At 37.8% G+C, this 24,941-nt stretch overlaps 1 protein-coding gene across 1 annotated transcript in view; it reads left to right on the forward strand.

The window, feature by feature from the left end:
• The window catches only part of GPC5 (glypican 5), a 1,238,338-nt gene that overhangs the window by 291,160 nt on the left and 922,237 nt on the right, over positions 1-24,941 (forward strand). The window contains exon 5 of the mRNA XM_036457477.2: positions 6,790-6,915. Coding sequence (XP_036313370.2) covers positions 6,790-6,915 — 126 coding nt within the window. The remainder of the gene's footprint in view (positions 1-6,789; positions 6,916-24,941) is intronic.

Here is a 24,941-nt window from a genome sequence, read left to right on the forward strand (position 1 = left end):
TTGGCTGTGAATAAGTATTCTGACCAGGAATCTTTTCCTATTTTGTTAAAAATATTTTAAAACTGTTGCTTGTAGTAATTATATTTGATTTCTGTATTTTAGAGATGTTTTAAGGCCAAGATGAGCAACTGGCATATGTAACAAAGTCCCTCAAGGATAATTAGCTGGAACTTCTAACATCTCCCTGAATTTGTTATGCTTTTAATTTTAACTGGAAATATTCTCATGGCCATAGAAAAATAATTGTAATGATACAGTCACCTTCCCAGCAACCTAAATTCTGACTAATCCAAAGACTATAATGTTTTATTCATTGAGGCATTTTGTGTAAAACTGGAAAAGGAGGTATGGTGCGTTGTATACCGAGTATTGAGCTGAGAACTGAACTGTGGATTCTAGTAACAGGAACAGCATTAATTGGCTCTGTGGGGGTAGATAAATCTTGACCTCACTATAGCTACTATTGTTTTAACTCCTTTATTTTCTGCAATTATTATTATTTTATGTATCCAACATAGACCCCCTTGACCTTCATGCAACTACTTTTTGCAATTCAACTTTTAATTCCTGTCATCTAAAAACTGCCAAACACAGAATATAGAGTTCCAAAGTAGGTTCTCTCCTGAAATTTCTGTCCTCACAAACCAAACCTTATCTCAACATTCACATAGACTTCCTTCCATTATTTTAGTCTCAGGGAATTTGCTCCAAAGCTCACTACCCTATCTGCTTTCAGTAATCCTTCTTTCCAGAATTTGTGATTCATTAATTAATTTACTTTTCTTATCTTTGCATCAATTCAGAGACTAAGTTATGATGCAGTAGCAAACAACCCCAATCTAGCATTGATTTAGGACAAAATAAAGAGAGGTTTTTGTTGGCAATTTATATCCATTTCAGACCAGCTCCGGCTGTTCAAGTTGTCCTGGTTTTAAGCCTCAGAATCACAGAGCAACCAGCATGTAAAATATTCCCTGTCATCACAGGAGAGGGAAACAGAAGGTGGCAAAGCCACGTGGTCCTTATAGCTGAAGGCTGAAAGGAACATACTTCACTTCTACATGCATTTGCTAGAGTGCAGAGCAAGTCACACAACCAAAGAACCTCAGAGGCGCTTTGTGCCCAGAAGGAAGACATTTGGGATGTTTGGGAACAAGCTTATAACAGCATACCCTTGTTTTCTCCTTCCCTTTCACAGACACATATTTTCAAATCTCACACTCTAACGTTCCTTTGGGACTCTCCACTTCCAGGTTCTCGCCCTCTATGTAATGCTCATCATACTGCGAATATGAAGTTTATTACCCTCCTTCAAATGCTTTCTTTATTACATTAGTTTGCTTGAGCTGCCATAACAAAGGCTATATACACTGAGTGGCTTAAACAACAATTAATTAACAAAAATTAATTTTCTCACAGTTATTTGATTCTAGCGGTCCAAGATCAAGGTGTTGGCAGGTTGGATTTATTCCGAGGTTTCCTCCTTGCCTCGCAGATGGCCACCTTCTCTTGTATCTTCACAGGGCCTTTTCTCTGTGTTCCTGTACCCTGGACATCTCTGTATCTTCTCATTAGGACACCAGTCATATCAGAATAGGCTCCTCCCATATGACTCATTGAAACTTAATTACTTCTTTAAAGATCCTCTCTCCAAATAACCCATTGAGGGTTAGGGCTCCAGCATATGAATTTTTGGGGACACAATTTAGTCCATAACAATTGTGGTCACCACATACAATATAAGGGACACATTCAGTAATTTAGCTAAATGCTGATCATGGCATTTTGTACTATGAAGAACTCTCCAAGTTCAAATTCTCTCTCTCTCTCTCTCTCTCTCTCTCTCTCTCTCTCTCTCTCTCTCTCTCTCTCTCTCCAGTTTTTATTGCTCTCTAGCATTAAAGCTTTTCTTCCTTTGCTCTTTCTGGGCCCCTTGGGCTTTTTCCGGCTGCATTTTATTTGTCTATGAGATTTCATCCATATTTAGGACTTCAGCTACCACCTCTACAGATGGTGACTCTCAGATCATCAATGCCCAGGGCATTATCTCCAAGGTCACATGTCCAACAGCAAACTTGGATATAGTCATGGTTTTGTACCCATAGCATCAGCATCAACTGAGTGCGTCTTGGAAATGTAGGGTCCTACCCCACTACCTTTGAACCCAAATCTGCATTTTGGCAAGATCCCAAATATTACATTAATTAAGTTTGAAAGGAGCATTTTACTTGATTTTTCTTTCCAAATATTCCAAAGAAATCTCAGGCTGAACACGTTGAGAATGGAATTAATTAATTAGTTTTTAACTGTTTATTAATTCAATAACTATTTATTGAATCCGCTATATGCCCTCCACCACTGCTTTAAGATCTATACTAATGAACAAAACAAATGCAAAAGAAAAAAATTCTGCCTGCCTGAGTCTTTTATTCTAGAAAAGGGAGGAAGATAAAAAAACAGTAACACTTAATACATAGGTATATTACATACCAAAATACAAAGTGATTTGTACCATGGAAATATGACACTATTGAGCAGGGTAAATATAGCATGGGATAGTTGAGAAGATGATATCTCTCTTCTCTATTTCTTATCTCAGTGAATGACTACAGCCTGCTCAGTCATCAGGAAGTGTTGGAGGCCAGAGGAGGCAATTAGAAGTTACCTTATACCTTTATCTTACCTGTCAATTCTAGATTCCTAATTTCTTTCCCATCTATCACTTTTAATGATGGTCACTGGTAGGCTTTTTATTTAAAAAAAAACAAAAAACAAAAAACAACAACAACAACATTCTTTTATTTTCTTCCCTTGAATCTTGGTTCTAATCCCCTAAATGATCTCACAGCTTTCTGTTTCCAAAATATTGCCATGATGATCAAGTCACATGCTTATTGGAAAATGTAATGGCTCCCACTGCCTTCCAAATAAAATAGAAACATGTTAAAATGATCAGTAAGGCTGATTATAATCTTATCTCTTCCTTCCTTTTAACTACAATTCCCATAAGCACACTCCCCACTAGTTAACTAAACTGCATATGAATCTCTGAACACATAGATACTTCCATCTTTACCTTTGCTTATCCTGGTTTTATTGTTTGTTTTGTTATTTTTTTAAATATATTTTATTGATTTTTTTTACAGAGAAGAAGGGAGTGAGATAGAGAGTCAGATGGGAACATTGATGGGAGAGAAACATCAATCAGTTGCTTCCTACACACCTCCTCCTGGGGATGTGCCCACAACCAAGTTACATGCCCTTGACCAGAATTGAACCTGGGACCTTTCAGTTTGAAGTCTGATGCTCTATTCACTGAGCCAAACCAGTTAGGGCTATTTTATTATTTTTAATCCTCTCCTGAGGATATTTTTCATTGATTTCAAAGAGAGAGAGAAAGAAAGAGGGAGGGAAGGAGAGAGGAGAGACAGACAGACAGACATGAGTGGGAAACAGCAATTGGCAGCCTCTTATATGCTCCCCAATCCGGGATCAAACCTGCAAGCTGGCTATGGTTTTGAGCAGGAATTGAACCTGAGACCCTTCTGTGCACAGGACAATACTTTAACTAACTGAGCCACATGGGCTAGGATGCTGGTTTGTTTTTTTGCATGAAACACAAAGTGTTACCTTGTTTTGTAAATATTTCATGATTCTTTGTATTTACTCAGATGTGGCCCTGTTACCCTCATATTATTACTGTGGATTTTCCTCAGAAAATGCATTTTTTGAAGGCAGGAACTGTCATGTAGCTGTGGATTCTGCAGAGCTCAGTACTCAATAGTGTGTCATATTCTTTGACAAATAACTGATAGCAAATGGTTTATAGAATTAATGGAAATCTAGGATACACTCTTTTTGGCAAGAATGCATGCAAAGACATTGGGGTGTGTTTGAGGAATAGCAAGTATCTCATTTTTTCTGGAATGCTAAAGTATGGTTTGGGGAGCTGCTGAAATTGAGGTGAGTGGGTACCTTAGATACCTTCCCAAGAAATTTCGATTTCATGCTGTAGAAAGTGAAGAACCGTCGATAGTTTTAGGCAAGCAATGACAATCTGTGGACTCTCAGATTTGAATTTTAGAAGGTGGTTTTCATGGTGGATGGGAGGTGGTTGTTAAGGAGAGGTAAGTAATCCCAGATAAGAGCTTGGACTGAGGATTCCAGTAGCACTGGGAGAGGGTATGCGAAAGACAGAAGCAAAGCTTTCCCCATTGTGATCTATTGGTTGTGAAGGGATAAATGAAATAAGGGCAACATTCACCAAGGTTGGGGTTCCATGAAAAACATCTATTCAGTTTTACACCATCAATTTTGAGGTCTTAGCAATTCATCCATTTGTAGCAGGATTCTTCATCTCTAGAAAATTCATTGATTCAAAGTAGGTTTAGGACACTTCGTAAACATTCATTAAACTTCACGTCTCTAGGAAAGAGTCAGTCACCTTCAATTATATTTTAGTAGCTGCAGAATTGATAGTTGTTCATGCACTCGAGTTAGTGAAGATATACACATTAAGGAGGGCTTTTTTTTTCTAGTAGAGAAAACTGACAAAGTATAAGTAAATAGTTACTACGCTAGAAGAAAAATAAAGCATTTTTTATTGAGTGTAAGTTAGAGTTGAATCAGATTTATGCTTCCTGTGATGATTTTATTATTACTTGTCTGGCCAAGCTTTGCTAAAAATTGATTAAATACTCACTAAACACTTACTGTGGGGACTCCTTATTGCCTCTCAGATATCAGATATTGCATATTTGAGAATTACAATTATCATTCCAGATGAATGGTTATTTACAATTCCATCAGTTAAAAAAAAAACATAGTTCTATGAAAACTATAAGAAAGAATTATGAAATTAATACATAGAACATGTCTGTCAAAATCATATTTATTAAAAAAGTTATTTCAGCTATAATACAGATCCACCCTTCATTTTTTATCTCATTTTTAAAGACATGTAATTTTTTTTCAGTGGGAGATGCAGTTTCATAATTGCTACATTTTAACTACTCAAGTCATGAATTTCTGAAGTTTGCTTTCATTCCAACCTTTCATTTTCCTACCCCTTTCTTCTAGTCTAGAAATTATCTCCTATATATCAAGCTAGTAGCTTTTCTTTCTTTCCAAAACATTTGTTTATGTAAAAAATATTCAAACTAAAGTCTCCCAGACTTGGTCTTTTGAAATATAAAAACCAAGTTCTTGGAACCTTGGTTTTAAAACTGAAAATTCTTGGCTTTCTAAATTAAAAACCCAAACCAACTGCTTTTGTGCTGAATTATTCCTTTCTGTATTTGATGGAGGAAGGGAGTATAATAGAAGGGGAAAACTTAGTTAACATATTAAAGTAATTTTCCTTCCAATAAATTTTATTTTCGAGCTTCTGGAATATGTTACATATCTTGGTTTTTCATGTTCAGTAAAAACATATTACTTTATATTCCTAGACATCAAAGAGAAGATCCAGATGGAAAAATCATAAGTCTACTAAACTTTTAGTCAGTAAGCAAACAATTGGCATGTTATAAGACTCTGACATTTCTATATAGAAAAGCAAGTAATTAGTTATCACTGTGGTTTCCAAGCCAACAGCTAGTGAGAGCTTCTAGGGAAACTAAGTGAAGTTGTTTGTGTGTGTACTATTCACTACTTCTTAGACCTATCCTAATATATAAAACCCCTGAGTCATAATGACTAGTAATGACCTAACCGGAAGTCAGTCCTGCAGTCAGTCCTTCCACTGCAGGTGTGGTATCCCAGCACTGACAGTGGAGGGGGCTGCAAATCAGGGCCATAGAGACACCTCAAGAGAGAAGCAGGAACTAATCCATTGCCTCTGTGGCAGTTTTTGATCAGCACTTGCCTCTCTTTCTCTCCTAGTCTGGCCAGCAGCCACACCTTCATTTCTCTCCAGGCCTCCAACAGGGCTGCTGGTCAGCCCTGCCTTTCTGATCAGGCCCCATTGATAGGCTCAGAGACCCTGGGTAGCATAGGAACCGACCAATCAGAACCAAATCTGCGTTCTGTGGGGAGCCAATGGGACAAAGACTGGCATAGAATATGACTAATCAGAACCAAATTGGCCAGCAAAAGAGGACAGTTGGGGGCGAGATCAGGCTTGCATGGGAGGGCAGTTGGGGCAACCAAGCTGGGACGGGAGGGCAGTTGGGGGTGAGACTAGGCTGTCAGAGTCTTTAATTACTTGCTTTTCTATATAGAAATGCCAGAGTCTTATAACATGCCAATTGTTTGCTTACTGACTAAAAGTTTAGTCAGAGGAGGGCCATTGCAGGCGAGATCAGGCTGGCAGCCAGAGGCAGTTAGGGGCGATCAGGCATGCAAACAGGTGAGCAGTTAGGAGCCAGTGGTTCCAGGTTGCGAGAGGGATGTCCAACTGCTGGTTTAGTCCTGATCCCACTGGGCAGTTGGACATCCCCCAAGGGGTCCCCAATTGGAGAGAATGCAGGCTGGGCTGCAGGAACTTCCCCTCTAAGCACAAATTCCATGCACCAGGCCTCTAGTAGTTATAATAATAAGATTCATACCTAGTGGATGAATTTATTTATTCAGAACAAATAATTTCTATACATGTTTTTTTTAATAAATGTAGTATTTATCTTGATTGTTAGAAAAGTATTGAAAATATATTAAAATAGGTAGAGAAAACAAAAAAGTTGCATTCTAGACTTCTTATTTATCAAATTATGCCATTTATATTGGCATTTGTTATGGACTTTTGGTTTTAATAGTTTTCTTTGTGTGTGTGTTGTTGTTTTTTCCATTCAGAGAATTTATCAACAGCCTTCGACTGCACAGGACATTTTATGGGGGCCTGGCTGATCAGCTTTGTGTTAATGACTTAGCCGCTGCTGATGGTCTGCCATGCTGGAATGGAGAAGACATAGTAAAAAGGTATTTTATGAGCAGTGGTCTATGAAAACATAATGGCTACTTTCATCCTAGCATTCTTTTTTCAGATCTTCAGTGGATAATTCCAGTTTAACTTTGCCACAAGGGTTAGAATATAGAGTAATTTCTTCTCTTTAATTTGATTAAAAAATATATGATCCTCTGGCATTTTAAAAATATATTAACATACTGTGGTGTTCTCTCTTATTTTCTACGTATATATGACTTACCCCAAAATTCTACTTTTTCAAGTATCACTTGCCTTCTATCTAAATATTTGTTGTTTAGCAAATATTTTATTTTTAAGTTTAACTTCATGAATATTAGAAAGTGAGGAAATTCAGTGAAATGTGAATATCTATGCAAAGATTCATTAATATATGGATTTGTGAATCAGCATTAGTTATATGTTTACCCTACAAGTACCTCTCTGAGTGTGTGTGTGTGTGTGCGTGCATGTGTGTGTGTGTGTGTGTGTGTGTGTGAGAGAGAGAGAGAGAGAGAGAGAGAGAGAGAGAGAGAGAGAGAAAGAGAGAGTGAGAGAGAGTCTGTGTATGTGTCTATGTAAGAGTAGGGGTGCTTTTATGTATGTCTGTTTGAAACATTGTTTATTTGCATGTTACCAATTGTTCCTCAAACTAGAGAGTGAAATTGAACTTTTACCTTTTTTCCTCACTGTCTAGAATTTCTTTGGCAGTTTATTTTCTTTTGCTTCCTAGAACTGATTGTACTCTCAAGTAATACCCTGAGCTTGACAAAGTTTAAATTTCTCCCTCTATAATATATAACCATAGTTAACATAATTGGCTGGGAATTAGTCCTTTGATTTTCCAATGCTGGTGATTATTATAGAATGTCAGCTTATATTGTGTTTATATTTGGATATTTTTGGGTGTTTTATTTTTTAGCAGTGTGCAAAAACAAAGGTAGGGAGTTAAGCTTTCTGATTTAATACAAAGATGCCTACTCCATGTAAAAATAAGTGGTGTAGTTACCACAAGAGTGATGAGTTCATTGGCAAGTCCATATAACAAGTAAAACTGCTATGATAAACATATACTGTAATTAATTTTAATATAAATTTCTATAATAAAAGCTGTTTACATATTTCTGGGTGACCATAACCATTTCTGATTTTAAATAATTAGTTTGTAATTTGTATCTGAATATCTCATAGAACTTTTCAGATTTCATAGAAAAGTTATTAAAGGAACTATAATTAACTTTAAATAATTATAGCTTAATTCAATAATTTAAAGAATAATTTAAAATAAATATTTGGTTGACATATCCAGTACTCTTTTTTTCACTTTGCTCTTTGAATGTTGGAACATATTTTGTAAATATACCTTCCTTGCCTTTACTGAGAGTAGTCAGAGTGCATAGTATTTTGCCTGTAGTATTGTGATGAATAAAATTTTTGCCACTTAGATCTAGTGATTAAATTATATTTTGACATATATTTTCTCTTTTCACACTGTTGAAACTGGAATTGAACTTTTTTGTGTATTAACAATTTTTCTACAGGTGCTACTGAGAATCTCATGGTGATTAATTAATGTTTTAGTATATATATATATCATAAATTTGATATAAATTAATTATATTATAGTATATAATCATTAGACTCTAGAGCTGTAAGAATCTTTGTTTCGGTTTGTCCCATTGTTCTGACTATTTGGTCTGAGGTTAGTATAATAGGACATATTGTAGGAGATGTCAATGATTGAGAAAACTTTTTAGAAGGATAGTATTTTCCACCCAAAGAATATATTTTCTTCTACGTAATATATTTTAAGATCTCCTTCACAGTTTATGAATAAAGATAAGCTCATCTATAGTAAGAATTCTCCAAAGAAAGTGGCCACATTTCTGATAGAGAGTGATTGTCATTATTCTCATTTGATTCCAGCTCATGCCTCCCCTTTACCATACAGCCTGGCCTTCTGTTAGCCATGCCTGAGTGTGCTGTGAGACTCCACTCTTCTGGGAGCAGCTTTCACTTTGCCTGAATCTTTTCTCAAACAGCCTTTCTACCTCATCCTGGTAACTGACATTTCTCTGTCCTGAGCATAATTCTTCTCTTTCATCCCTATCTCACAGGTCCTCAAACTACTTCCACACCCCTTGGTAGGCCTCACACACTGGCCCAACTACCATCTCTGGGCTACTTCCAAAATGAACATTTTTTCAGCCCTGATTGCTTTCTAATCTATACTAATAAAAGACTTATCTACTAATTAGATCAGGATATCTTCCGGGAGATCTTTTGGACGTCCTTCCGACAAAGCCATGGTGGCAGGGCTGAGGCAGAGGCGGTTAGGGGCGATCAGGCCAGGAGGAGAGGGCAGTTGGGGCTGAGCAGGCCAGCAGCGAGGCAGTTGAAGGTGATCAGGCTGGCAAGGAGGGAAGTTGGGGAGAGTAGGCTGGTGGGGGGAGGCAGTTGGGGGCAAACAGGCCAGCATGCAAAATGGTTAGGGGTGATCAGGCAGGCAGGCAGGTGAGAGGTTAGGAGCCAACAGTCCCGGATTGCGAGAGGGATGTTTGACTGCAGGCAGTCAGACATCCCACAAGGGGTCCCAGATTGCAGGCCAGGCTGAGGAAGACCCTCAATGCATGAATTTCATGCACTAGGCCACTAGTCTATATATATATATATATATATATATATATAAAACCCTAATATGTAAATAGAATGAATGTCATAGCAACTGAACAACTGGTCGCTATGACATGTGATGACCACCAGGGGGTGTGCACAGAACATGGCAGACATTGGTAGCAGGCTGCAGAGTGCCAAATATGATAGGTGTCAACTGCAGCGATATGGTGGAGCATGTGAGTGGGGGCGGCAGATCAAAGTAGGATGCCAGTTGCTGTCATCAGGGCAAGCCTCTGGAAGTTACTAAAAATTCTTTGCTCCTGTGTAGTGCAGTCCCGACCAGTGCTCACACCTGCTGCCAGCACCGGCCCCACTTGCACCCACTGCTGGCACCCGGTGCTATTCCTGATTGCTTGGCACTGTCAGCAGGTGTGAGTAGCGGCTGCTGGACCTGACTGCTCCTGAGGGCTCCTCCACCTCCCCCTGCTTCTGAGGGTTGATCAGGGCAGCAGTGGCTTGCACCCACTGCCAGCATCAGCCTCACTCTCACCCTCTGCTGGCACCTGTCCCAGTTGCTCTGCGCTGTCGGCAGGTGTGAGTGGGGCCAATGCCATCATCAGCTGTGGGAGCAGTGGCAGTGGGAGTGGGGCTGCCAGCAGACAGGGGACCGGGGGCTGCAGCAGGAGGGTCTGGGGGTGCGTGGAGGATGGGCCAAGACCCACCCCTGGGCCCACTGCAGCCTCACAGCCCACAATTCCTTTCAAGGTGCACAAATTTGTGCACGAGGGCCCTAGTAGTTAGATGAATTTTCACAAACATTGTCTCATTTAGTTCTCCCCAAAACTTGACTCCCTAATGCTCCAAAGTAAGTTGATTGGGTGATATCTCTTTTCTGTTTGATCTTGAGAAAACGCTCATGTGTATTTTGACTTTTGTAAAATATAATTGAACTTTTAATCTCTTTCATGACTCAGTGCTCACAATAATATATATATATATATATATATATATATATATATATATATGTATATATATATATATATTTAAATATATTTTATTGATTTTTTACGTAGAGGAAGAGAGAGGGATAGAGTTAGAAACATCAATGAGAGAGAATCATTGATCAGCTGCCTCTTGCACACCCCCTACTGGTGGTGTGCCCACAACCAAGGTACATGCCTTTGACCAGAATCGAACCTGGGACCTTTCAGTCTGTAGACCAATGCTCTGTCCACTGAGCCAAACCGGTTTTGGCGACTCAATCAATTCTTCATATAAATTTAGAACAGGTTTTTTCCAGTGCAAAATTATTGATAAAATCTAAATATCCATCATATCTTGTTGATTTAGTGTGATATATTTTCCATGGAATATTATGTGGTAGTAAAAAACCATGCATATCTATATTTGCTAATGTGGAATAATTTCAAATAAAATATTTAAAATATAATATTACATATTTTATCAGCATATTTGAATAAATAAAAAACATTGATATTGGTTCTGCATAGAATATTTCTGGACAGTTACCTAAAGACTGCAAATATACTTACAAAGTACTGGGGGAGGTTTCATTTTTTTTAATTTACTCTGTAGTTATTTATGTTTAATGAAACCATGTTATAGTGATATTAATATTATGGAACATTATTTTATTCTTTTTGGGGAAAAGTGCTATTTTTACATTTAATTCCAACCAATTCTTATTTTTATAGTAATTTTTTTATATAGTGTTGCCAAAACATTACTGAATATTATTCAATACTGGACTATTAAATATAGCTAGGAAAGCTTCAATATAAAGTAAAATCCTGGTGAATGTTACAACTTTAAATTATTAACTACATTTTTTCTTAAGAAAAACATAATGAAGTTTAACAGTGATTGGTGTGTGAAAGCACTAAGGTCCTCATATATGATGCTCATTTCAGAAACCTACAGTTACTTAAGATAAATAATGCCACCAAATTTTGAAAAAATTAATATCAAATGACAGTATGCCATATTTGGGGATTATATATATATATATATATATATATATATATATATATATATATATATATATATATTACCATATTCATCCAATGTATTCTAGAGGAATTATGCCAAATGCAGAAATAAGATAAATTGGTGGCCAATACCGAGTCTATTTTTCATTATAGGAACAAAATGATTATGTTGGCAAGATTTCTTCTCCCAAAGGCCTTTTTGTAGGACTTGATTGATATGATTATTTATGTGCACAGACATGGTGTCTTGAATAATAGGAGAATCATACAGATTGTTCCAATATTGTGACAATCCTATAAAATCGAGTGGAATTACCTTTGTTCTCATGGAAAGAAGTGAAATTCCTTTGTGATTATAGATAAAAATATCTCAGATATATAAGGAATATTTAATTTGTGAAACAAAATACATTATAATTCAAATTATTTTAAAGACTGTATGCATATCATATACTCTATAGCAATATTGAGGTGAACAGTTCAAAAGGTTTTTGATTTAAGATGAAAATGTATTACTGGAATTTATGACATCTCCATCTCTTAAAGACACTCTTAATACCTTTCTGTCTCTTCATCATGGAACAAAACTGTTCTCTGTTATTGCAAATTGATTGCTTGATGGTTAGTACTCAACTTTATGGGTATTGAATTCAGGAGACAGCTACTTAATTACCAAGGCTTCCTTTCCCCTTTTGGTTAATTGACAGATAATCCAGTAACTCTCCTCAATCTCCAGGAATTTATGACCTCGGTAACAACTCTTAAACTACCCAGTAGCTGTTAAGTATTCTAGTAAAATGAATAATCCACATGATTTCTACTTCATCTTGATTTAGTTAATGTTCTTTAATACTTCTTTAGTGATGCGATATTTCTTTTTGAACTCCTATGATAATAAATTCTCAAATTATTACAATTGAATTTTAAAAAATCAATAAAAATGTAAAACCTTAGAAATAGCTGAGATCTTATACTTATCTATTATCAGTTTTCTTTCCAACCACACAATATAATTGTTTGTAATGTAACCCTTTTTTTAATTTTAATCATTATTTGATCTTTATTTTTCTTCCTGATCTAGCTGCATTCAATTATATATATTTTGAAAAACACCTGGCCTACTTTCCAAATGTCATGGGCTCCATATCAGGACTTGGACTGTTTCTGACTCTTCAACTTTGGAGCTGGAGGAATGGTGGCACAGAGTGAGAGAGAAGGAGTAAGATAAAGGAAAGTTATCTCTGATACTGTTGTGTCTCTCATGAATACCTTCTAGCTTGGCAGCTACTAAGAGCTACTGATGTAGGGCTTTTCGTGCTCATGGCAATGCTTCTCTCCCATACTTTCCCATCTCATGGTTAACCTCCCACCTCTTCCTGCTGAGGCCTTCTGGTGGGGTCCTTTTCTTCGGCATGGGCCACTCCAAGCTACAGAAACTTTGCTTCTCTCTCCTGATTTTGGTGGAAGTACAGCCTACAAGCAGTGCAGCTGACCTCCACTCTGACAATAGCCAGGGAACTTCAGGTACAAGAATGGTCTACCTTGTAATTTCTTAGGCCTGGATCAGCTACCAGCCCTTTTAATCCTTAAGACTCCAAGGAACCCTCAAAGCTTCTCTCACTTAGGACAAATGAATGAGGGAATACTGCAGCAATCCAAAGGTTTTTTTTGTTTTTTGTTTGTTTTGTTTTTTCCCCCCTCCTTTGGCCTCTTTGACTTAATTATTTTATATTGTTAAGGTGGATGTCAAGATGACAGACTCAAAACCAGTTTTCAGCCATCTACTTTTCATGTCTAGCACCTCAGTTTGGAATGTCATTCATTGCCTTGTTCTCAACTGAAAGGGAAACAGAAAGTGATCCATTTTAGCATTCTTTATTTTTCTCCTTAGATAAACGGTCTTTATTTAGTTTTTCTAAAACATAAATCACCTGTCATGATAATTTTTATTTAATTTTTTGTATTTTGAAAATAAATCTTTATTGTTGAAAGTATTACATATGTTCCCTCTTTTCTCCCCTTTGACCTCTTTTAGCCTGCCCCCGCCCCTAACCCAAAATAAATGTAAAAGATGTGAAAATACCTCTGATTTTCAGAGGAAACAAAGCAGAGGTATTTTAGCATCCTGTACCTTTATTTGGAGGTGGTGGGAAGACCTCAGAAAACTAGACTCAATGCTCAAGATACTGCAGAAGACCTTGAATGGCATGCAAAGGTGAGTAAGACCTTATCTCCACCTTTGAGCTTAGAATCTAAATATAGGTAGTAAACATTTTCCTCATCTGTATACAGCAAAACATGTTCATAATCTGTTCACTTTGTGAAGTAAGAGAAACACAAAATAACAAACAGACTTTCAAATAAGGAAAAAAATCTGTTTTGATTAAGGGGATTTGTGAAGTATTTGATAAAGAGATAATATGTGATACAAATACCAATTTATTCATTTAAAATAATTTATCTGAAATATTTATGGGTGAGATGAGATGATGTCTGGCATTTGATTTAAAATAATTCAGCAGGTGGGGGAAGAGAAGCTTTATTATGGGCACAAGGGGGTTTATTTTCTATACTTGAAAATTCTATAATAAAACAAATATAAAAGTATAATAAGACATTAGAAAAATAGCATTAATAGATATCTCTTCAGTCACAAACACTGTTTTAGAAGGGGGTACAGTGATGGACAAAACACATATGAACTTATGTAGATTAGTATGTAGGAGAGATGAGCACTGCTCAGATATTTACAAGTATGATTGTTTGCAAAACCTTTTAGTTTGCCTGGAACTTTAATCAGCAAACTTAGAAGTAAGAAATAGCAGGAGCCAGTGTATTCTTGAATGAAATGCTCCAAGTTTGGTTACCTATTATCTGTATTATTTTTATTGGTGTATAACCTTCAGATGATTATTTTCTCTTTCTCTACACTCCCTTTCACGATTGTGTTTTGAATACCTAGCATGAAGCCTTCCCTTTTTTGTTATAGTCTAGACCCATGATCAGCAAACTGTGGCTCTCAAGCCACATGTGGCTCTTTGGCCCCTTGCATGTGGTTCTTCCACAAAATACCATGGCCTGAGTCTATTTTGAAGAAGTAGCCTTAGAAGAAGTTTAAGTTTAAAAAATTTGACTCTCTAAAGAAATTTCAATCATTATACTGTTTATATTTGGCTCTGTTGACTAATGAGTTTGCCATCCACTGGTGTAGATCAAGCATGTCAAACTCAAGGCACATGGGCCTCATGCCTTATTTATTTGGCCTGTGTTAGCCTTTGAGTTTGACATACTAGGTGTTCTGGTTAATGTAGATTTTTTAAATATTAATAGATATATCTGTGATTTGATAAGTATGCTATTTTGTTGACAACAAGCTTTAAAACTTCAAATTTCAAATTTGCTGAAGGTGTTACCATCATAGATATTTTTATACTTATAAATGTCAAATTTTGTGCCCCAAAAAAAGAGCATTTGTGGGAAGTTATAATTCATTACTTTATTTTGAAGAAAAGTAATGAAACTTATTGTATACTTCAAGAAGCTTATGGTGAACATGCTTCATCTAAAGATACTTGTGAACACTGTGGTTTAAATGCTTTAAAAGTGATGATTTTGATGTCAAAGACAAAGAATATCCAGGACAAACAAAAGGTTTGAAGCCCAACAATTACAAGCATTATTGGATAAAGATGCATGTCAAACTCAAAAACAACTTACAGAAAAATTAAATGTTGCTCAGCAAACAATTTCTGATTGTTTAAAAGCAATGGGAAAGATTTTAAAGGAAGGAAAATGGGTGCCACATCAAGTGAACAAAAGACAAATGGAAAACTGAAAAGTCATCAGTAAAATATTGCTTCAATGGCATAAAAGAAAGTCTTTTTTGCATCAAATTGTGACTGGCTATGAAAAGTGAATTTATTTTAAGAATCCCAAATGCACAAAATCATGGGTTGATCCATGTCAACCATTAATATAGACTGCAAGGCCAATTAAATCCATAAAGAAGACAATGCTCTGCGTTTGGTGGGATCAGGAAGGTGTAGTGTATGATGAGCTTCTAAAATCAAGTGAAACTGTTAATGCTGATCACTACCGACAACAAATAATCAATTTGAACAATGCTTTGACCGTGAACTGCCTAGAATGTTCCAGAAGACATGGCAAAGTAATTTTGCTTCATCATAATGTACCATCACACACTTCAAAGCCAGTTAAAGAGGCCTTAGATCTTGCCTGGGAAGTATTAACCCACCACCAGACCTTGCTCCTTCAGATTATTACTTGTTCCAATCGATGGCACATGCACTTTCTGACAGCACTTCAAAATGTACAAAGAAGTGAAAAATTGGGTCTCTGAATGGTTTGCCTCAAAACAAGAAAGGTTCTTTTGGGACAGTATCCACAAATTACCGAAAAGATGGGGGAAATGTGTAGCTAGAGATGGACATTACTTTGAATAAAGCACTTTTGATGTTTCTCTTGAAATTATCGTGTTTTCTTTTATTATGAAATCCAACATTATTAATTGGTACAACTAGTACCTGGTCTAGACATTCATTCAAAAAGCCGATAAATAAAGTCCGGTAGTTAGGAACAGAGTCTCAGGAGCTAGGCTACCAAGGTGCTCAGTAAAGGTTAGAGACTTAAAGCCTAGTTGATTGGGCATCCTCCCACACACCTAAAGATTGCTGGTTCAATTCCTGGTCAGGGACATGCCCTGGTTGTGGGTTCAATCCCCAATAGGAGGCATGTAGGAGGCAGCTGATTGATGTTTCTCTCCCTCTCCCTCTCCCTCTCTAAAAATTAATAAAATTAAAAAACCTTAAAACAGCCGAAACCGGTTTGGCTCAATGGATAGAGCGTCGGCTTGGGGACTGAGAGGTCCCGGGTTTGATTTCGGTCAAGGGCATGTACCTTGGTTTCGGGCACATCCCCGGTAGGGGGTGTGCAAGAGGCAGCTGATCGATGACTCCCTCTCATCGATGACTCCCTCTCATCGATGTTTCTAACTCTCTATCTCTCTCCCTTCCTCTCTGTACAAAATCAATAAAAATATATTTTAATAAAAAACCTTAAAACAAAAAGATTAGGCACTTACTAGTGATGTGAATTTTGGAATATTCATTATATACTTTAAAAATAGTTTGCCATTTTTAAAACATGACTGAAAATATACCTACTTCATATTTGAAAACTAAATAGTTATTCACGCAAGCACTTTAGAATACTAGCAATTGCATAGTAAATATTCATTGACTCTTAAATCTTATTATTAAACAACGTATGCTCATTTACTTTAGTAGGAATGAGCCCAGTTTATTGAGCTTCTCTCTTCATTGAGTGGCTTCTATCATGGATCAGAAAACTTCCATTTGGAAACAAAGACATATGTGAAGGTTATATGAGTTAGTGAATATTAACCAAAGGGTTTTGACTTGGGTACAGGAAGAGAGTCCCTTATTAGTGTTTTATTTGATTACTTTCTTGAGGCTAGAATTAGAAAAATTATATCTTCATAGGCAGTTTCTCAACCACTCCAGTTGTGGAGAATCATGGTCTGTTTGTACCCATGCAACATATCAGTTTTCTCCAGGGAGAACTAAAAGTTAAGATACAAAGATAAAGCACCATAGAGATAAAAGAAAGACATTGTACTCCTAAGCAGTATCTTGGGAATAGTCCATCACTGGCTACAGCATTTTAGAGTTGATTACTGGAAATAAATCTCCAAAGCCATGTTAAATTTCAGTACATCATACCCCAAATTGTTTTTTGTGAAATGACAATTTTAGGGCTGCTGCACTTAAAGACATTTCTCTGTGTGCATGAAATTCCCAGAGGAAATTCGTGTTGTAAACAGAATCCCTAGAACAAAATTAGGTTGAACCTCAGCCCTCACCATGTGTCTAACTGCTCAGTTTCTCACCAGACTGATACAGTACACATAAACTATTTTTAACTTGTTTCTTGGTTCCATCAAAGATGTGTGTAGAAAAAGATTTAAAAAAAGATAGCAAGATAAAAGTTCACTGAAGTAGAAACCTAAAAGACCTTTCCCCATCTGTTTGGCACATAAGTTGTCTCTTTGGGGGTAGAGATTTCATCACAGTTCCATAGACTTGTGACTTCCAGATTGTGTTTACTACAAAAGAGCAGTTTTCAAGGCCTCTAGGATACCTATTCTTACTTTAGTCTGAGCAATGTTGTTGTTGTTGTTGTTTTTAATCCTTTATTTTAATATTGATTTTACATGGGAAAAAGTATTGCCTTTGCAGTAAAATAGGTGTGTTTGATAAACTATAAAGGCAGCATGCATTTTTTTTTTTTTTGCTTAGTCTGGTTCCTGTATTTTCATAGCTGAGCATATAAATTCATCAGTGAATGATTTATTATATTTTAAAATAAAATGCTGGAAGAGATATGAAAGTGAACAGTCACTTACAATGCTTTCTTCTTCAAATAGACATTCATTAATAGTTTCATTAATTTTATAAGAACAGCTCATCAGTTACCACTATATTCTATTGCTCAGCCATCAAAATTCTTCTTTCCTGATGCATTCTTCAAAACAAATAAATAACATTTATTAGGTACTGTTGAATGGGTTTCCAAATCTTATTTGAAACTACTTGCAGTGTATTAGTGAATGTAATATTTGAAGTATATTGACCTTCACATTTTTACTTTCATTGCTAATATAATTATATATTTCATTGTTCTGCAGATTTCATTTTCTCATGATTATACTAAAATAAGAAAATGTTTTAATTTTTTGTTTTATTTTTCTGGGGAGATAGATGAATGCAAATTTTTTTGAGTATTTCAAATATATGACTTTAATCAGTTTTATATGTAATGGCAGCCACAAAGAGTACATTATAAATCTTTGAGGTATTGAATAATAAACCCAAACATCTTGGAATCATGAAAGAAATGAATTTCAAATTGGAAAGCACCCTGAATGACAGTTCATTCTATAAAGTGCAAAACTCTAAACAATGGTTGGGAGAAGGGAGAAATTCAAATGAGAAAATTTTGCTCTCTACACTATATACTTAATCTTATAATATGTCCATATTATTATAATTAAAAGGTTATTTTAAAAAATTTCCATATAATTTTTGAGTTTTCTTTATCAGCACCAACCAAGGTATAACTGAACTGGTACAAAGTTGTACCTTTCTTTACCCCATTTCATGAGATTCTGATAGGAAGAAAAGCTTCCTTCCTAATAAACTGAAGACTCTTTGCTAGTTGGTCAGACATTCAAGATAATAAAAGCCCAGTGACCGAATGGTGGAACAACCCCCAGGTGGCAGATACTCAATGCAGGAGCTGTTTACTGGTGTCAGTGTGCTACCACACTGGGAGTGCTACTCGGCTGACTGTGATGAGCAGCTGTTCCCACAGTAGGCTCATCCTTGCAGGCCACACCCCCACCAGTGCATGAATCCCATGCACCAGGCTTCTAGTTAACATATAATATGTGATGATGTAAACATTTTAAAAATAAACTAAGTATGAGATGATCATGATCAATATAAATGAAACAGTGATCAATTGTATTATTTTAGACAGAATCTGGCCATTTTAGACATATTGGTTTTGTTTTGTTTTTTGTTAATCCTTTCTGGGGGATATTTTTCTATTAAAAATCCCAGGGGCCATTGGAGTGTCTGGTCCTGTCAGCCTAGTTTGGGGTGGCTGGAGTTCCAAGACCTTTTGGTTTCTACAGCCCCTGACTGGAAGCAGAAACCAAGAGTACGGAAAGCACCAGGAATTCTGGTAATCGTAGTTCTGGTGGCAGCCCCTGGACCAGAAGCAGAAGCCCAGAGCACAAGGAGCACCAGGTATGCTGGGAATCATAGTTTTGGTAGCAGATGTGTTGTGGGATCTCCTAGACACTAGAGCAAAGTGAGCCTGGAGCAGTTATTGTTTGCAATGGGGGATGGAGAGAAAGCAAAGGTGAGAGACAAAAGTAAAGTCACCGTGCCCAGGAAAAATTAAAGGGAAGGTATCCTAAAGCTTCCAGGAAATCTCCACCAATGGAGCAAAAAAAAAAAAAAAAAAAAAGATCTCTAGTATTCTGTGAGCACTAAACAAAACTGGGTTGGAGATCTCAGACAATTAGCTCATATGATTGCAAAGACAGACACAAACTCCCGGATTGGAGAGGGCTTCCCTGAGGGCTCCCAGATTGGAGAGGGTGCAGGTTGTGCTGAGGGACCCACCCACCATGGATGAATTTCATGCACCGGGCCCCTAGTCTATACTAAGAAAAGGCTAATTAGACCAGGTGACCAGACATCTTCTGGATGTTCAACTTCCTTCTGGGCAGTTAGGGGGTGACCAGGCCAGCAGGGGGGCATTTAGGTGGTGACCAGGCCAGCAGGTGGCAGTTGGGGGACAGCCAGGCTGTCAGGGGGGCATTTGGGGGACGGTTGGGGGGTAATCAGGCAGGCAGGTGTGTGGTTAGGAGCCAGAGGTCCCAGATTGGGAGAGGGACTTCCCCTGAGGGGTCCCTGATTGGAGAGGGTGCAGGCCGGGCTGAGGGATCCCCCTTCTGTGAATGATTTTCATGCACTGGGCCTCTAGTAAGTATATAATAACACTGAGGGTAAAATATGTACAACATATATCATAGAGGAGCTTTTCTTCCTTGAATGAAGTACTTATTTAAATAAATTAGAAAATCACTAGAAATCTAATAGAAAATGGGAAAATTGCAGGACTCATAAAAAAGGGGGCTTTTAAGAACATGAAAAATACTCATTCTCAATAATGAAAAATAATTTCTAACATAAATGCAAATTAAATTAAAATATTTTATTATACTGATAACGATAATTAAATTTGATAATTTACAGCATTGACTAAGGTGTAGGGAAAAAGCATTTCAGTACTTCAATAGGAGGGGCAATTATTTGTATATCTTTGAAGGGCAATTGGACAAAATATATACATATTTTAAATGCACATGGGCATTGAATTAGCTGTTCCACATCTAGGAATTAATCCTTAGATATATTAACATATGTAAACAAAAAGTATAAATTATTTACGGTAGCATGTTTTATGGTAGCATAAGGTAGGGACAGCCAAAATGCCATTAATAGATAAATAATTAATGGTTACGATAGATTCAAAAAATGAAATGTAAGTTAATTTAAAAAAAAAAGAAAGATGTAGCCATATAGTTAGTAGCATGGATATGGCTTTAAAAGAGAACTGGAGAGTATGCATCAGAAGAAACACAAGTTTTTATAATTCTATGGGCTTCATAATTAACATGTGATTTCAGTCATTTAAAAAAAATCATAAACAAAGAAGCATAAACTATTCATATAAATGATAAAGGAAAATTGTCATGTATCTTTCTGAAATGGAGAAAGGAAAGATGTCTTTCTTAGGAACAATATCTTAGAAAGCTCACACACTTCAAATGAAATGTGTGAATTGTCAAAGTAAAGGTTTCTCAGATATTTTTTCAATGTAAGGATTAGTATTTTTGAAAAATTAATTTCATAAAATAGAATATTTTATATTGCAGTGAATGTCAAACCAATGATTTGGAGACTGTGACAGACAGATTAGAACTGCCTGAACACTGCTCTCTCAACTGAGTGGGCAGAACCCAAACCTAACCTGGTTTTCCACATCTCCCACTCTGGATGAAAAGGTGTGCTATAAAATGAATGTTTTTGTCTCCCACACATTCATATGTTGAAACCTTTCCAATAGGAAGGGATCTTTGGGAGGTGATTAGATCATGGAGCAGAGCCCTCATGAATGAAATTGGTGCCCAACATATGAGAAATACAAATTGGTAGTTACAAAATAGTCAAGGGATGTAAAGCAAAGAAAATATAGTCAATGATATTGTAATAACTATATATGGTGCCAGGTGGGGACTGGAAATATGGAGGAAACACTCGCAGGGGTCTTCAAACTACGGCCCGCGGGCCACATGTGGCCCGCAGAGGAGTCTGATCCGGCCCGCCAGGTTTCTTGGGCAGTGAGCACAGCCGAGGTGTTACAGTAGGAATTAGTAGTTCATATAGTCCGGCCCTCCAGCTCTCTGAGGGACCGTGATCTGGCCCCCACTTTAAAAAGTTTGAGGACGCCTGCAAGTATATGATCATCTAACCGCTATTCTGTTCACCTGAAACTAATATAGAATAATATTGAATGCAAATTGTAATTGAAAAAAAAAAAAAACCAACCCAGAGAGATCCTTCATCCTCTCCCAGGAGAGAACACAGCTAAGAGACCACATAAATTAGGACTCAAGACCCTCACTAGACACTGAACCTGCTGGTGCCTTATCTTGGGCTGCCCAGCCTCCAGAGCTGTGGGGAATAATGTCTTATTGTTTATATGCCATTCGATCTTCAGTATTTCTCTTGCAGTGTCCCAAATGGACTATGATAGGGTGGACAGAAATAAGGAGATAACTTAGTCATTGGTACTAAGGGTTTTTCTTGCCTCTTCTGTTATTTTATTACTAGGAGCCTGGTGCACGAAGATACGTGCATGGGGAGTGGATCCCTCAGCAGGACCTGCACCCTGTCCAATCTGGGAGCCCTTGGGAGAGTCCTCTCCAATCCAGGAGTTTCTGTCTGTCTTTGAATTGTCTGAGATCTCCAACCTAGTTTTGTTTGGTGCTCACAGAATAATAGAGGTCTTTTTTTTTTTTTCTTTGCTCCCTTGGTGGAGATTTCCTAGAAGTTTCAGGATATCTTTCCTTTAATTTTTCCTGGACACTGTGACTTTACTTATGTCTCTTACCTTTGCTTTCCCTCTATCCCCACCCACAATAGTAACTTGCTCCAGACTCACTTTGCTCTTATGTCTAGGACCATGGTCAGCAAACTGTGACTCATGAGCCACATGCAGCTTTTTGGCCCCCTGAGTGTGGCTCTTCCACAAAATACCATGGCCTGGGCAAGTCTATTTTGAAAAAGTGGCGTTAGAAGAAGTTTATGTTTAAAAAACTTGGCTCTCAAAAGAAATTTCAATCGTTGTACTGTTGATATTTGGCTCTGTTGACTAATGAGTTTGCCAACCTCTGGGTCTAGAAGATCCCACAACACGTCTGCCACCAGAACTATGATTCCCAGCATTCCTGGTGCTCCCCACGCTCTTGGTTTCTGCTTCTAGTCAAGGGGCTGCACAAAGGAAAAGGAGTATGAACTACAGTTGCCCCCAGACTGTGATGACAGGACCAGACCCTCCAATGGCATCCTCGGAACCCCAGTTGCATGTATGCACCTACCACTGGCTTGGAGTAGGCAGGACCCTGGGGACACCCACCCAAACCCCAGCTGCCTGAGCAGCTGGGTGGCAACGCCTGCCACATCTCTATGGCAATGCAGTGGGCATCCTGCCCTGCCTCCAGTTGCTTGGTATGTGCAAGATGCCCACAGGCCTGCCATCTTTGTTGGGTTAATTTGCATATTCACTCCTGATTGGCTCTGGATGTCATAGGAGTACGGTCAATTTTACATATTGGGTTGTTATTAGTATAGATAAATTCTGCAATTTCATTTCAGAGCAAATAAGTATATAAGTAGATGATTTACTATATTTTAGATCACATGTGTCAAACACAAGGCCCGCGGGCCAAATCTGTCCCGCCAGGCCTTGCAATGTGGCCCGCACCGCGCTGTCATCACTGCACTCCGCTGTGTTTCCATCACAATGACAGTTTATGACTGTTCAGTAAACCATTCGGCCCGCGATTTAGGCTGGATTTTAGATTTTGGCCCCTTCTCTGATTGAGTTCGACACCCCTATTTTAGAACTGGACATATAAATATTGGAAATTCATGTATAGAGCATGTGAGCAGTGTGATAAAAAATTAATCTTAAATATTGTACAAGCATGTGATGACATTTGACATGTGCATAGAAGTAATAACTTTTTAAATGTATGTTTCTTTGTATAAAGCCATACATTCAGGATTGCTATCTATCTATCTATCATATCTATATATGATAGATAGATAGATAGATAGATAGATAGATATAGATATCCCAATATGCAAACAGACTCAATGGTGGAACAACCTAACAACCAAGCAACCAGTCATTATTTTATATGCTGACAACCAAACAAGGGTGCATGTACTGAACATGGCAGTCATCAGCAACAGGCAGCAGAGTGTGGAACGTGGCAGGTATAGGCCATGGCAGGATGGTGGAGCAGGTGAGCAGGGGTGCCAGACTAAGATGGGATGCTAGTCATTGTCATCAGGGCAAGGCTCTGGTAGTTACTGAAAATTCTTTGCTCCTGTGTGCGGAGACCCCACCCTGAGCTTGCACCTGCTGCTGGCTCCTGGGGCCAACTCTGATCACTTGGCCCCTTCAGTATGTGTGAGGGGTGGCTGCTGGCCCTGATTGCCTTTCAGGACGTCTCCATCTCCCCTTGCTCCTGAGTGACAATCAGGGCAGCGGCCACTGCTCACACCTGCTGCTGGCACTGGCCCCAATCGTTCTGTGTTGTCCGTGGTGTGAGCAGGGCTGACAGTGTCAGCATATGAGAGTGGTGGTGGCAGGAGTGGGGCTGCCATCAAGAGGGACCAGGCAGAGGCACAGAGGATGGACTGAGACCTGTCCTGTGCCCACCACAGCCTTGTTTCTTTCAAGGTGCATGAATTTGTGCACCAGGCCCCTAGTTGTCTAATATATAGTTGTTAACACAATAAGGTAATGCAATCCTTAACAACGATTTGTAAGCTTCCGGCCACAGGATAACACAAGAAAAGGAAAAACTAGCTGGACACCAGGAATCTGATCATACCAGGTATTAAAACTGTCAGAAGGCACCGGATCACATAACTGCATTCCATTCACATTCCAAGCCATGACTTAGCCCCCAAGCCCACTGAGGACAAGTTTCCCACCAGTGACTGCATATCAGGATGAAACTCAAGCTCCTGGGTGCTGCCATCATCCACCCATTGTCCCCTTGGCTTGGTGCTATGCAGCCCTTCTCTTTGGATATCACATCCACCATCCCCTTTCCTTAAATAAATTCAATATTTCTTTATCCACAGTCTGAGATGGCTATTTAGCCTATTCATGCATCCCCATGCTAACCTACCATGTTCACCTTTCAATAGTTAATCACATATTTGCTTTTATGTTATGAACTTTTCTGAATTGATTTGCCTTATTTTTATTATTATTTATTTCCTCTAGATTTCCTTTAATTAAAAAAAAATTAATATAATTATTTATTCAAGGAAAAGGGATTCTTTTATGTCACCTAACTCAGTGAGGAAGAAAGATGTTTATGTTAGATAAATATTAACTCTATAAAGTTATCACCTTTTTAAAAAATATATATTTTATTGATTTTACACAGAGAGGAATTGAGAGGGACAGAGAGTTAGAAACATTGATGAGAGAGA

Source organism: Pipistrellus kuhlii, unplaced genomic scaffold, assembly GCF_014108245.1.
Source record: "Pipistrellus kuhlii isolate mPipKuh1 unplaced genomic scaffold, mPipKuh1.p scaffold_m20_p_3, whole genome shotgun sequence".
Classification (NCBI taxonomy): domain Eukaryota; kingdom Metazoa; phylum Chordata; class Mammalia; order Chiroptera; family Vespertilionidae; genus Pipistrellus; species Pipistrellus kuhlii.